General features: G+C 44.3%; 1 protein-coding gene across 1 annotated transcript in view; it reads left to right on the top strand.

The window, feature by feature from the left end:
* The window catches only part of TLL2 (tolloid like 2), a 143,966-nt gene that overhangs the window by 64,247 nt on the left and 64,125 nt on the right, over positions 1–15,594 (top strand). Inside the window, exon 3 of the mRNA XM_066239987.1 lies at positions 937–1,014. Coding sequence (XP_066096084.1) covers positions 937–1,014 — 78 coding nt within the window. The remainder of the gene's footprint in view (positions 1–936; positions 1,015–15,594) is intronic.

Genomic DNA, 15,594 nt, shown 5'->3' with positions numbered 1-15,594 from the left:
AAGCATCACTGTCCATGACCGAGGCATTGTCTAGAGAGTCTGATTTACAAAGTAAACAGGTTCTGAAAGGAGACTCACCCCAGAAAGGAAACCATAATGCCTATTTAAGCCAAGGCAGCACGGATGACATCTCTGTGCCTCCACGGCAGGGGGACTCCGAGGACCATGTCCTGTCTGCCTGTGGGCTTTCTTATCAAGGTGGGGAGTGAGGGTGCTGATCGTTGGGATTGGCCTATTAGTATATTTGACTGCAGGTGCCCTTGAGCTGATCAAGAAGAGTGATAGTTTTATAACTTGTGAATTATGTATGTGAGTATAAAAAAGCAGGTTCTTGGCCCTGGCCGGTTGGCTCAGCGGTAGAGCGTTGGCCTAGCGTGCGGAGGACCCGGGTTCGATTCCCGGCCAGGGCACACAGGAGAAGCGCCCATTTGCTTTTCCACCCCTCCGCCGCGCCTTCCTCTCTGTCTCTCTCTTCCCCTCCCGCAGCCAAGGCTCCATTGGAGCAAAGATGGCCCGGGCGCTGGGGATGGCTCTGTGGCCTCCGCCCCAGGTGCTAGAGTGGCTCTGGTCGCAACATGGCGACGCCCAGGATGGGCAGAGCATCGCCCCCTGGTGGGCAGAGCGTCGCCCCCTGGTGGGCGTGCCGGGTGGATCCCGGTCGGGCGCATGCGGGAGTCTGTCTGACTGTCTCTCCCTGTTTCCATCTTAATAAATATAAAAAAAAAAAAAAAAAAAAAAAAGCAGGTTCTTTTCTGCCCTAGCATCTAGACCAGGTCCCAGCATATGGTAGGTACAATAAACTTCTGCTGAACAATCTCTACTGCTCGCCGGGGGCTCTGATCACCCCCCCCCATGCCTGGTTGTCCCTGCACCTCTGGGTGCTGGTGCAGAGAGGCCGACACGTGCTCACGTTCCCTTCCCTCTTCCTTCCTGCAGGTGGACTTGAAGAACAGTCGGCCAAGAGCTGGTCGAATGCTACAGCCACGAATGCCAGCAGCGAGGAAGCCAGAAAGGGTAACTGAGGCCCCACCAGGCCTTTGAGGGCTTTAAAAAAAAAAACTGTGGTAAATTTCACATGACATAAAATTGGCCATTTTAATGTGTCCAGTTTAGTGGCATTGCATGCGTTCACTGGGTTGCACAGCCGTCAGCACTGACTAGATCCAGATTGTTCTCAACAAAGGGGACTCCATACCCACTAAGCAGTCACTCTTCCTTCCCTGTGCCCCACCCCGTGGCTTTGGGATTGGGACCCTCTTATTACACCTTTTATCTTAGTGGACTAAAGTCTGTGGGCGTGAGGGAGTGAGTCCTTTTGTTGAGTGGGGTGGGCTCGCTGCCAGAGAAGGGGAAAGAAGGGCAGCTTTCAGTTCTCAGAGACTAGTGTTCGGTTAAGCCCGTGGCTCTGAAACTGTTTGAAGTCGGGGCGCATTTAAAATAGTACAAATAATGTAGGCACACAATATACAGATTTCTGAGAAATATGTTATAATAATTAAGTCAAATATTAAAAAAACATGAAGTCCAAGCGTGTTTTTATGGTAATTAAATGAAATAAATACGACAAAATTAAATTTATTCTGACATTAAAAAACATTTTTGTGTTATATTTTTTGTTATGCTTTTTAGAATTCATAAAAAAGAGGGGTTAAAAATGTCAAAAAAGTTATCTTTTTATTTATATAGATACATTCTTAGTAAGATTTAGTAAATTCAGCAGGTCCCAGCAAGAATTATATTTTTTCATTCTTGTGTTTATGAGAAACATGAGCCTGATGTGTCCTAGCGATTTCTTCAATGTTTGGGCATATATTTGAAAGACAAACTCTCATTTCCTCATCAATACATTGAAGAATTCCTCTCTTTTTACTCTTGTGTTGAGAGTAGAAAATCCTAATTCATATAAATAGCATGTTGAAAATTGTAATAAAATGTTCAAAGCTTTTTTAGATATTGCCACATATTCTTCTTTTACAGAAATCCAAAAGGCTTCAAGACACATTTCCTTATTGTTTAATCATCAATCCACGATCAGTGGATATAGCTGCCAGTTCTTCTTCTGTTAATGTTAAACCAAATTCACTTGACACTTCCATGAATGGGTTTCTAATCCAATCATATTGTTCAGTGTTAAGTGGTGGAAAATGCTATAAATTAAATTCTGCCCATCAGTCTTCAAGTCCTATTTTATTTACACTTAACTTTTGCTCACTTCCAAAATCGGATTCTTCAATATCACGCTTCTTTTTGAGAAATCTATCCATTTTATTAGGGTGTATTTATCTAAAAATAATATAATGATGTGTTAATAATAAATATAATAATGATCTGTTAACAAAAAGAGCGGTATTTCCGTAACTTTACACCAAATAAAGGATAGAAGAAACTTGCCTCCAGTCTTTCCGGGGAACATGGGGGGTAGTGTAAACAATCCAGTACCACAGCTTAATAGCCTTTTGCAACCTAATCAGTGAGGTGGGGGGTTGGGCTGACTGTCAGCTTATAGCCAATTCCCCACACCTCTGTCCCCCCAAAATCTAAACTCCAAAAACCCTGTTGGTTTTTTGGTCCCCAACAGGCACATATTTCTCTGGAATACCGTAGAGCACACCTGGAAATCTTCTAGGGTACACCAGTGTGCCCTGCGCACACTTTGAGAACCACTGGGTTAAACTCTGCAGCTTGTACTTAACCTTCTTCTAGACCAGGGGTCCCCAAACTTTTTACACAGGGGGCCACTTCACTGTCCCTCAGACCGTTGGAGGGCCGGACTATAAAAAAAACTATGAACAAATCCCTATGCACACTGCACATATCTTATTTTAAAGTAAAAAACAAAACAGGAACAAATACAATATTTAAAATAAAGAACAAGTAAATTTATTTATTTTATAGAGACAGAGAGTGAGTCAGAGAGAGGGACAGACAGACAGGAACGGAGAGAGATGGGAAGCATCAATCATTAGTTTTTCATTACACGTTGCAACACCTTAGTTGTTCATTGATTGCTTTCTCATATGTGCCTTGACCGCGGGCCTTCAGCAGACCGAGCAACCCCTTGCTTGAGCCAGCGACCTTGGGTCCAAGCTGGTGAGCCTCGCTCAAACCAGATAAGCCTGCGCTCAAGCTGGCGACCTCGGGGTCTCGAACCTGGGTCCTTCTGCATCCCAGTCCGATGCTCTATCCAACGCGCCACCACCAGGTCAGGCAAGAACAAGTAAATTTAAATCAACAAACTGACCAGTATTTCAATGGGAACTAGGGGCCTGCTTTTGGCTAATGAGATGGTCAATGTCCGGTTCCATATTTGTCACTACTAGCCGTAACAAGCAATATGACGCGCTTCCGGAGCCATGACGCGTGCGTCCCGCGTCACCAGAAGTAGTACTGTATGTGAGCGACGCCGTGCTTTGCAGCACCGCCACATACAGTACTCCAGGAGCACAGGATGCATCTGGATAAATGGCCTCGGGGGGCTGCATGCAGCCCGGCTGTAGTTTGGGGACCCCTGTTCTAGAGCCTGGCTGCGAGTGGAAGCCCTCGAGGGCTGAGAGGAGGGATGTGGAAGCTTGGGAACCTTGGGGTCTGATAGAACAAGTTGGCTGGGAGGCCAGGATGGAAGACAAAGCTGAGCTGGGGGTTGGGGGGGAGGGCAGAGACGAGGGAAACCTTGGGCTGTTGGGGGAGGGGACAGGTTGTGGCTGTCTGTGCACAGTGCCACCTGCCAGCAGGTACCTGCCTGCAGGTACCACCACTTCCCTCTGTACAACAATGCCCAGACAATAGAGTGCTCTCCAGGTTCTGAGCTTCCAGCCGGGAGACTATTGCAAGGTGTCTTACTTTGGGAGAAGTTTCTCCTGCTCAGAAGCCCTGAGGGGGGGGGGCAAGGCAGCTGGGCTTCTGTGCTGCCTACATTTGGCAGGAGTCGGGCTTGCTGCCAGCAACCATGTTTCTTCTACATAAAATTAACACAGAGCCAAAGGGATGATTTCGAAATGTCAGAATTCTGTATTTCAGGGATGCCTATGTAGGGATGGAGTAGAAATCATTATTTACCTTATTGTGTGTTTTCACTTTAATGTTCTTTTATATTTCACACATACACATACATAATTTTACACAAATGCATATATATGTAATTGACACAGATGTGTAAGTGTGATGACAAAGCCACATACTTTTTTTTTCTTTTGCCTTTAATTTGGCCACCTACTTACCTTCTTTTTTTTCTACTATCAGCCCTTTCCCCTTTCCCAGTAATGCATGCAAATGACTTTGCATGCACTCTTCTATTTTTTCCATGCACATATGTTCATGTATCCATTTATGCAGGGGTACACACATATGCGCATGTAAACATATCTATAGCTATAGGCTTTGTCATTTTTTAAAAAATGGGATCCTATTCGATACATGTTTTTTATGTGTCATGCTTTCCTCATTCATCAGTATTTTATGGGAAACCCCTCTACTTGTTATAACTTCAATTTATTCTTTTAAATAGTTGCAAAATGTTACTGGTATTAATGGGCCATAATTTATTCAATTCTTTTTTTATTAGTTAATATTCACTTCACTTCAAGTTGTTGCCATCATGGACAATGCTAATAAAATATATTTCAAAAGCTGCAACCAGCCTGACCAGGCGGTGGCGCAGTGGATAGAGCATCGGACTGGGATGCGGAGGACCCAGGCTCGAGACCACGAGGTCGCCAGCTTGAGCGTGGGCTCATCGGGTTGAGCAAGGCTCACCAGCTTGGACCCGAGGTCGCTGGCTTGAGCAAGGGGTTACTCGTTCTGCTGTAGCCTCCCAGTCAAGGCACATGTGAGAAATCAATCAATGGACAACTAAGGAACCGCAATGAAGAATTGATGTTTCTCATCTCTCTCCCTTACTGTCTGTCTGTCCTTCTCTGTCCCACTCTCTGACTCTCTCTGTCTCTGCAACACACACACACACACAAAATAGACATAAAAAAACAAAGCTGCAACCATCTGCATTTCCATAGCAACTTAAAACTATGCCTCTTTCCCCATATTCTTTCTAACTTTAGGTATTATCAGTATTTTCAATATTGTAAACATACCTTATTATTATTTACATTGTATATCTCTGACTGCTGGTGAGCTTGAGCATCTTTTCCTGCCTTTGCCAGGGATTTGGGTGTGCACTTCTGTGACTCACCTTTTCCTGTCCTTTGCCCAATTGGTTTTCCTGGGTTTCTGATCCCACTCTTAACAATTTGACTTTTAGAGAGAAGCAGATTCCTCAGCTCCCACACTCCCCCCCCCCCCCCACCATTTGACAAATGTACATTAATTTCTCAGTCACACAGTTGGTTTCTGGGACCATGTGTGAGGCTCCCTTTAAAAGCTGTATTTTGACTTATGCCTTTTTAGGCTCCCCAGACATCTGGTAAACGCAGTGGCATTTCATTTTGGCCACAGGTGATCAGCACTTTAGTAGTGAAAGTGGAGCACAGGGTGTGAGAATGAAACCAGAGGGTTGTCACTATATTGCAGTGGGGTAGATGCCAAACCTAATTTTCCTTCCCAATTTAAGTGATTTACTGTTTCATAAAAACTATTGCAGATTTAGTTATTTCAAACAATGGTTTGGTATCTTTCGTGATTCTGTGGGTTGACTGGGCTCAGTGGTATGGTTCTTCGGCTGATGTTGGCTGGGGTCACACCTTTGACTACGTTCAGCTGGAAGCTGGGCTGGGCTGGGCTGGGCTAGGAGGTCCAGAAAAGCTTTAGTCACATCCCTGGTGATTCAGTGTGCCTCCACGTGGCTCCTTTCTCCACGTGGACTTTCACCACTTAGTTGTCCAACCGGAGACTTTTCTTATAGCATTGCAGCTGGCTTCCTCGAGGGAGGAGCAGAAACCACCAGTTGATGTAAAGCCTAGACTCAGAACTCCCCATATGCTACTTCTGCCACATTCTGTTGGTCACAACAAGCCAAAGTCCAGCCCAGGTTCAGAGAGAAGAAAATAGATTCCACCCCTCACGTGAGAAATGGCAGGAGCTCACAGGGATGAGAAGACTTGCTGGTGGCCATCCTCTCATCCCTGTGGAGACCGTCTGCCACCTTCTCTCACTGCCTCTCATCTGCTTACCAGCAATAGACATTGTCAGTTTTTTTGTTTGTTTTTTTTTGTATTTTTCTGAAGCTGGAAATGGGGAGAGACAGTCAGACAGACTCCCGCGTGCGCCCGACCAGGATCCACCCGGCACGCCCACCAGGGGTGACGCTCTGCCCACCAGGGGGTGATGCTCTGCCCCTCCGGGGCGTTGCTCTGCCGCGACCAGAGCCACTCTAGCGGCTGGGGAAGAGGCCAAGGAGCCATCCCCAGAGCCCGGGCCATCTTTGCTCCAATGGAGCCTTGGCTGCGGGAGGGGAAGAGAGAGACAGAGAGGAAGGAGGGGGGGGTTGGAGAAGCAAATGGGCGCTTCTCCTGTGTGCCCTGGCCGGGAATCAAACCCGGGTCCCCCACATGCCAGGCTGACGCTCTACTGCTGAGCCAATCGGCCAGGGCGACATTGTCAGTTTTAATATTCATTAGTTTATTGGGCGTAAAATGCCCCAACCAAATAAACTTGGATAGTCCAACACACGTGGATTTGCAACCCAGCTCAGCCACTTAGTAGCTATGACCTTGGATAAGTTATCTGACTCTTCATAGGAGATTTGGAGAGAATTAAAATAATGTTTATGCATAATGCATAGCCAGGTGTTATGGAAAAGGTACTCATGAATGTAGCACTTCCACTTCTTTCCCTCCACCTCCAAGAATTACATTCTCCAGCATTAAATGTTTATCATTGGCCCTAGCCAGTTGGCTCAGCGCTAGAGCATTGGCCTGACGTATGGATGTCCAAGATTTGATTCTCAGTCAGAATACACAGGAGAAGTGACCATCTGCTTCTCCACCCCTTTCTTTACCCCTTCTCTCTCTCTCTCTCTCTCTCTCTCTCTCTCTCTCTCTTTTCCTCTCCTGCAGCCATGGCTTGAATGGTTTGAGCAAGTTGACCCTGGGCACTGAGGATAGTTCCATGGTCATGCTTCAGGCACTAAAATAGCTTAGTTGCTGAGCAATGGAGCAGCGGTCCCAGATGGGCAAAGCATCGCCTAGTAGAGGGCTTGCCTGGTGGACCCAGGTCGGAGAGCATACAGGAGTTTGTCTCTCTGCCTCCCCACCTCTCACTTTAATAATAATAATAAATAATATTCATCATCCACCTCTGGACTGGGATCCCACAGCTGTTCAACAGCTGCACAGAAACACAATTAAGAGACAGGAAGGAATAAGGCGGCTGCTGCCCATTACAATTCTGCCTCTGGTGAAGTTGTGCACTGTACCCACACCACCACCAGGGACCTTCTTGGGTTTTTTAAGGAGGATGATTACAGCGCTCCCCCACCTACCATGTGCCACACCCCGAGAGCTGGCTAAGTCTGTAGTCTGCAACCCCTCAGATGACCCTGGTTTGTGGGAAGAGGATAATGTCAAGGCTAGGCTGGTCCTCCACTCTGTATTACAGCCGGATGAGCAGGGCTGTCAGCATCCAGGGCGATCCTGAGGGGAAGGAGACCGCTGGTCCTCCACTCTGTATTACAGCCAGATGAGCAGGGCTGTCAGCATCCAGGGCAATCCTGAGGGGAAGGAGACCGCTGGTCCTCCACTCTGTATTACAGCCGGATGAGCAGGTCTGTCAGCATCCACGGCAATACTGAGGGGAAGGAGACCGCTGGTCCTCCATTCTGTTTTTTAAGACTTTATTTATTCATTTTTAGACAGGAGAGAGAGAGAGAGAGAGAGAGAGAGAGAGAGAGAGAGAGAGAGAAGGGTGGAGCAGGAAGCATCAACTCCCACATGTGCCCTGACCAGGCAAGCCCAGGGTTTTGAACCGGCGACCTCAGCATTTCAGGTCAACGCTTTATCCACTGCGCCACCACAGGTCAGGCAAGGTCCTCCGTTCTGTATCACAGCCGGATGAGCAGGTCTGTCAGCATCCAGGGCAATCCTGAGGGGAAGGAGACCGCTGGTCCTCCACTCTGTATTACAGCCGGATGAGCAGGACTGTCAGCATCCAGGGCAATCCTGAGGGGAAGGAGACCGCTGGTCCTCCACTCTGTATTACAGCCGGATGAGCAGGACTGTCAGCATCCAGGGCAATCCTGAGGGGAAGGAGACCGCTGGTCCTCCACTCTGTATTACAGCCGGATGAGCAGGACTGTCAGCATCCAGGGCAATCCTGAGGGGAAGGAGACCGCTGGTCCTCCACTCTGTATCACAGCCGGATGAGCAGGTCTGTCAGCATCCAGGGCTATCCTGAGAGGAAGGAGACCGCTGGTCCTCCACTGTGTATTACAGCCAGATGAGCAGGACTGTCAGCATCCAGGGCTATCCTGAGAGGAAGGAGACCGCTGGTCCTCCACTGTGTATTACAGCCAGATGAGCAGGACTGTCAGCATCCAGGGCAATCCTGAGGGGAAGGAGATCCCAGCGCAGAGTCTGTCCTAGCCTGTTCCTTCACCCTTCTCATCCGATCATCCCTCCAGGACACTGTCAGGCCCCAGCTTGGGTGCTTCTTGTTTTGTTTGAATTAAAGATAAGGCAAGTTGTGTCCATCTCAGATTTGCCTTTAATCATAACCTGCCCCCTTCTGCCACTCCAGAAAAAGAGACCGCCCAAGCAGGAGAAAAGATCTGAGGGAAGACCCCCGGCCCACCGGCTTTCACTGCCAGTTTATTTCCTGCCATTATGTGGCTCCCCTCAGCCTTGACCGAAGGGACTTGTGCCTCCAGTTCTGGGGGCGGGGGCGTGAAGGGCTGGAGGGCTTGGATGGAGAACTGCTCACTCAGCACCCCCGAGCCCCTGCAGACTCTTTGGTCTCAGAAGCCTCCGGTCCCTGGAGACGGGAGCTCAGCCTGCCTTTGGGGGCTGATAATGGGATTAACGCTGGAGTGTGTAACTGCTCTGCGAGCGAAGCTGTGGCTGTTTTGCCTGAGCCTGAGCTCCTGCACCCAATCATAACAGAGAATGGGCCCTTCACCTGCAGCAACAGTCCCTGTGGGCTTTGTGCTGAAGCAAATGATCATGGAATCTGGTTGCACCAGAAAATAGGGAACCCCACAAACTTGGGCACAAAGCACTACTCAGTATCGAACCCCTGAATATCACTTATGTCAGTGTGTCCGGGTATAACCACTGAGCCTAACTTTAGGCATTCTTTCTAGCTTGTCTTCAAATGCAGACCTTGATAGTCTCACGACTGCAGCTCGCCTTCAGCCCGCCTTCAGCCCTCACAGCGGCAGGTGTTTGACATTCATTACCTGGCTCGGTGCTCACACCACCTCCGTTAAGCAGGAAGAAGGCTCAGGGGAGGGTGGCTTATCCAAGGCCACACAGGTAGTGAATGGCAGTGTTCACCCTGTGCCTAAGTCCCCCTGACCCCAAACCCCTTGCTCTTAACCTTTGGGCTAGATCAGTGGTTCTGCAACTAACCTGCATTTCTGAATCACCTGGGAGCTTTAAAACCGGCAGGTGCTTGCCTCCACTCTAGGCCCATTGAGTCAACAATCTCAGGGCAGTGGGGCAGACAGACACCAGAATTTTTTAAAAAGCTCCCCAGTTGATTCAAGCAGGCGTGTAGGTTTGAGAACCACTTATGCAGAACAATCCACCGCCTCCCTTTTCAGTCTTTCAGGATTGCCAGAGCCCAGGCCAGGTGCGAATTTGGCCATCATCTGTGGGATGAGGGTTATGCAGATGGCTGGACTGTCAGGGTGTTTACTTCCAGCGTGGGAGTGATCCGTCGACTAATTGAAAATTCTCAGTTCCTTGCTTGGTGAGAAGGCTGGGTCAGGCCTGGTTCTGTTTATGACATGCTGTGCCTTCAGCTGGAAACGGAACATTGAATAGTTACGGCCGTTCTGCTTTTCGGAGAGGACAGGGTCTACTCCCGGGGTCGGAGAATTTAAATGGACTTCATACCCCAGCCCCAGCCCCCAGCGTGTTAAATCCTTTCAGACGCCCCTGAGCTCCTTTTCAAATGCAGGACGCTCAGCCATAATAAATAATTACATCCTTCTATTTGGACTCTGACTCCAGATAGTAGTAATCCAAGAAAATCCAATAATGACAGTTGCATTAAGATCCTTCTTCCAGGCTAAGCGGAACATCTGTTTAGACATATTTTTAATCGGCAAATGCTTCCTGTGTTGAATCCTTGGCAAATTAAATTTCTCACTGGACCGAGGGGGAAGCTGTCATTCAATAACCCATCTCTGGAAATTATACCCCAGTCTCTTTCCAGGTGCACTTACAATTTCCTCGTGCTGACTGGGCCCTGACTGTGCTGGGTTTCATGTATGTACAGCACAGCTTGTCTGAGAAACATGGTATCTCTTAGTGTTAGCGCCTCAAAGAGAGAAGTTTTTTTGTCCATTCTCCAAAGGACAGTTGGAGGCAGAGGGAAATTAAGAGACTTGTTGAAAACCTTATGGGAAATGAATAACAAACTTCTACTTGCTACATTGCTGTCTGTGATTACTTAAGACATGATGATTCTCAGGATTTAAACACTCAGGGTTTAAGGGCTGCCAATATTTTGAAGAGGTTTCCACCACAGAATTGTTTGGACTGTTGAGCTGTTTATTTTTAGCATAACTGATCCATTCTTTAATTAATTCATTAAAAAAAAAAAAAAAACCCCAAAAAAACAAAAGCCCTGAATGCTTACCAACAAGCAGGCAATGTGCTGGGTGTGAAGAGCGTGTGAAAACCTGTGACAGTTTCTGGTCACATAGTGCTTCCAGACTACTGAGGCAACTCGTATCTGAAATCTGGGTGCAGTTTGTGGTCTAGGATTGGGAGAGCAAACTGGAATTCATGTCGAGGCCAAGCAGGTAGTGCCAATGGGTAAAGCTGGCCGGGTGGGACAATGGGAAGTGAGAGAGAGAGATTCTGGCAACTGGGAGGACATGCGCCCTGACTACGGGGAGCAGGTGCTACTTCACTCCAGTGGGTTGTGAGTGACAGAAGATGGGCTCACTGTTGCCAGATATTTCTGTGTTTAAAGAAAAACTAGAAAATCTGATTCTTACATGATATCTTTTGATTTTTAGAAGTTGGCTTCTAAAGTGATATTTAAAAAAAAAAAAAAAACTACATAGTGCAAGCCAAGAGTGTCCAGGCCAAACAAAACACATCTGTGTGTTGGGTTTATCCCAAGAGCTGCAAGTGTATGACTTCTGATCTAGAAACTTGAGCAGTAAGACGATTATTTTCAGGTTTAAAAATGTATTACATGCCAACTTTCTGGTTCTGGCAATATGACCAGTTGAACAAGTAGGGACCCCTTATACAAACATAGAACTGCTGAAAACAAAATATAACCTTTTCTCTACCCCAAATTAAAAATACAGAGTTAGGCTCAAAGGAAGGAAAGGGAAATTGCCATGATCAGAAGGGAACAGGGAACATAAACACATGGAACTACCCTTAAGATGGTGGTGACACTGCAGAAGGGATTGAAACTGAAAGGAGTGTTAAGAAATCTTGCTGTCTTTCCTAAGCTCCACGTGGGGAAAAAACGTCCTCTCCGAGAAACTAAATCCCAAGTCTGTTCCTTATACAGGTATAAGTTCTCAGATTACATTTCCTATATATGGAAACCCTAAGCATAGACATTAACATAAAAATTGATCTAGGATCCATAGGATTCCGGGAACCCTGAAAAATAAAACAGAGTCACACTCATGATTGAAGGCACATGGGACTCCTGTGGAAAGGAATAACCGTCCCTAAAAATAAACTTTAAATAAAAACATTAGAAACACAAAAAGTTAATCCATGAAGAAGAATCAACAGAGACAATTAGTTGGAGAATTAATACACTGAGATATAGAAATAATAGAACAATCTGAAAGAGATTAAATAAGTATACATAAAATAACAAAAGAGCCATTGGAAGAATTTGAACTATAGTGGGAGAAAAACAAAACAAAACAAAAGAACAGGCAGATGTAGAAGCCACTAAATAAGGCTTCTAGAAATGACAATTATGATTATTGAAACTAAGATAGGATAAATGTTATATTGAACACAATTGAAGAAAAAAAAATAGTGAAGTAGAAAGTAGATCTAAAGAGAACATACAAATTTTACCACTGAGATAAGGAGACCGAAAATGTGAAAATAAAAGGTAAAGCAACATGGAGGATTAAATGAGACTGTTTCATCTGTAACCAATAGAAATTCTAGAAAATGAGAGAACTCCCATAGAGTGACTAGGAAAGAGGACTCAGTGGTCAATAGATAAGAATTAAGATTTTTCAAAATTAAAAGAAGATGGGAACTTTCAAGAATTATACTGAGTTTCCGTAGAGAATTCAAACAAAATCCACATATAGACAATGATTATGTTGCTGAGGAACAGCAAAGACAAAGAACAAAAAAAGGAAAATAGAGCAAAAGATAAAGTAGATATAGTCATGGATGAAGGAATGGCCATTAAACTAAAAGGATATCTGCCATTGGCAACAATAAAGACCAAAAGACATTAGAATACTATCTTTGAAGTTCTGAGGGGAAAATATCATTCAACTTAGAATTCTGTGCATTCCCAGATAAATTTTATTTCCAGAGTGAGGATAAAATAAACTGAGAGAAAATGAAACAAGAGGATGAAATAAACTCAGAGTGTTTATTATCATCATGAAAGAATAATAAAAGATGCATTTCCAGGGAGATTTGGGATGCAAGAAGGAGTACTGAGAAAAGAAAAGGCTGAAGTGAAGGTAGATATAAATCTAAATTACAAACCAACAAATCATCAATAATAATGACTAATTTGGGGTCTTAAAAGCAAGTAAAGTAAAATGAAAAGTTTTGAGGGTCTGTATACAAATTAAAATGTTTTAAGATCCTTGTATTCTCAGAATGAGAATAGGGATTCTGATTTCTATAGGTTTTCTAGTTTCCTAATTATTTATACTTTAAGTCAAGAGTGAAAATTAAAGGCAATACTAAAGACTCGAAAGGCAATAGTGGAAATGAAAAGTAAATAGAGAAAAATATCTTTATCCAACAGAAAGCAATAAAAGAGAAAGAAGAAGCAAAGAAAAATAGCAAATAAAAAGAAAAGAAGGAAATAAGCCCAGGTATATCAGTTATAGAATAAGTGCAATTCACCTGTTGAAAGAAAGAGTCTCAAGTTGAACAACAAGAAAAACTTGGTCAGCAGTATCTATAAAAAACACCCAAAGCTTAGTTCATAGTCAATGGTGAAAGACTGAATGCTTTTCCCCTAAGATCAGGAACAAGGCAAGGCTGTCTACTCTCATGCTCTTATTCAACATTTTTTTTTTTTTTGGTATTTTTCTGAAGCTAGAAACCGGGAGTGACAGTCAGACTCCTGCATGCACCCGACCGGGATCCACCCGGCACGCCCACCAGGGGCGATGCTCTGCCCACCAGGGGGCGATGCTCTGCCCATCCGGGGAGTCGCTCTGCCACGACCAAAGCCACTCTAGCACCTGGGGCAGAGGCCAAGGAGCCATCCCCAGCGCCCGGGCCATCTTTGCTCCAATGGAGCCTCAGCTGCAGGAGGGGAAGAGAGAGACAGAGAGGAGGGAGAGGGGGAGGGGTGGAGAAGCAAATAGGCGCTTCTCCTGTGTGCCCTGGCCGGGAATCGAACCCGGGACTTCCACATGCCAGGCCGACGCTCTACTACTGAGCCAACCGGCCAGGGCCTCTTATTCAACATTGTTTCTGGAAGACACTACAATGAGGCAAGAAAAAGAAATTAAAGGTGTAGAAATTGGTAAGGAAGAAATAAAACTGTTCTTATTTAGAAATGACATATTTATCTTTGTAGAAGACCAGAAGGAATCTACAACAAACAAACATAAAACTCCTACAATGTGTTTAGCAAGATGGCAGAATACAAGTCGAAAATACAAAAGTTGCTTATATTTCTACATACTATAAACATGCAGAAACAAAAATTTAAAACACAATACCATTTATAGTAAAAGAAAATGAAACACTTAGACACTGAAAACAGTATGTACAATATTTATATATAGTCATTGCCCTTCATATCAATGTTTTGGTCAATGATGGGCCACACATATGGTAGTGTACCACATAGCCTAGGTGTATAGTAGGCTATACTATCTAGGTTTGTGTCAGTGTACTCTATGATGTTCACATAATGATGAAATCACTAACAAAGCATTTCTCAGAATGTATTGCCTTCGGTGAGTGGTGCATGACTATACTGTATATTACACAGGGCTGATGAAAGAAATCAAGAGAGAACTACATGAATGGATAGACATGAATGGATAGACATTCATGCCCATGGATTGGAAGACTCAATCTAGTAAAGATGCCAATTCTCTCCAAATTAATCTGTAGGTTTAAATAATCTGTAGATTTTAATTCCCATCAAAATCCCAACATGGTTTTATTGTTGGCATAGACTTACTCTAAAATTTACATTGAAAGACACAAAAATTTATATGGAAATCTACCTAAAACAATCATGGAAAAGAAATCTAAAGTAGGAATAATCACTCTACATGATATTATGTACCTTACTAGATAACTGCAATAATCAAGACAGTGTCATATTAGCAGAGGGATATACGCACAGATCAATGGAACAGAATAGCGGACCCAAAAATAAACCCATTTATTATATGACTCAGCAGTTCCACACTTGAGTATTTAAAACAGAGAAATAAAAACTTCACACAAACTTTTGTATGTGAATTTTCATAACAGCTTTATTTGTAACAGCAGGAAACAACCCAGAGGTCTTTCAACAGGTGAATGGTTAAACAAACTATAGCACATACACACCAGGGAGTTTTCAGCAATAGGAAGAAACTATTGATGTCTGCACAACTTGGATAGATCTCTAGGGAATGGCACTGAGCGAGAAAAGCCAATTCCCAAAGGTTATACATTGTAGGATTCCATTTTTCTAATAGTCTTCAAATGACAAAAATTTTCAAAATGGAGGCCAGATTAGTGGTCAGTAGTTTAAGGATGGGTTGGGGAAGCAGGGGAATGAAGTTGGATATAGTCATGGCAACATGAAGCATCCTTATGGCAATGGGACTGTTCAGAATCTAGAATGTTGTGGAGAATACACAAAGCTATACATGTGATAAAACTATATTGAACCACACACACACACACACACCAGTGTACATAATACTGGGGAAACCAAAATGAGACCAGTCGATTGGATTAGTGCCCATAACCCAGTTGTGATATTGTATTATAGTTTGTAAAGTGTTACTATTGGGGAAAACTGAGTAAAGTGTATACAAAATGTCTCTATTATTTTTTATAACTGCATGTGAGTCTACAATTATCTCAATAAGAATTTCAATTTATAAAAATTTTCATATACAGTAAAAAAATGGAACTTCAACATTATGTGAAGCTTGTTTTATTGTTTGTTTTGAGAACTGTAATTTACTCAAAGAATAACACCTGTCAAATGACTCAAAAAATAATTACCCAAAATGATTGAAAATAAATGGATGCAAGAACATATAACAAT

This window comes from Saccopteryx bilineata, chromosome 7 (assembly GCF_036850765.1).
Source record: "Saccopteryx bilineata isolate mSacBil1 chromosome 7, mSacBil1_pri_phased_curated, whole genome shotgun sequence".
Lineage (NCBI taxonomy): Eukaryota > Metazoa > Chordata > Mammalia > Chiroptera > Emballonuridae > Saccopteryx > Saccopteryx bilineata.
Note: the sequence above shows the minus strand (reverse complement) of the source record. Positions and strands in the feature narration are given on the sequence as shown.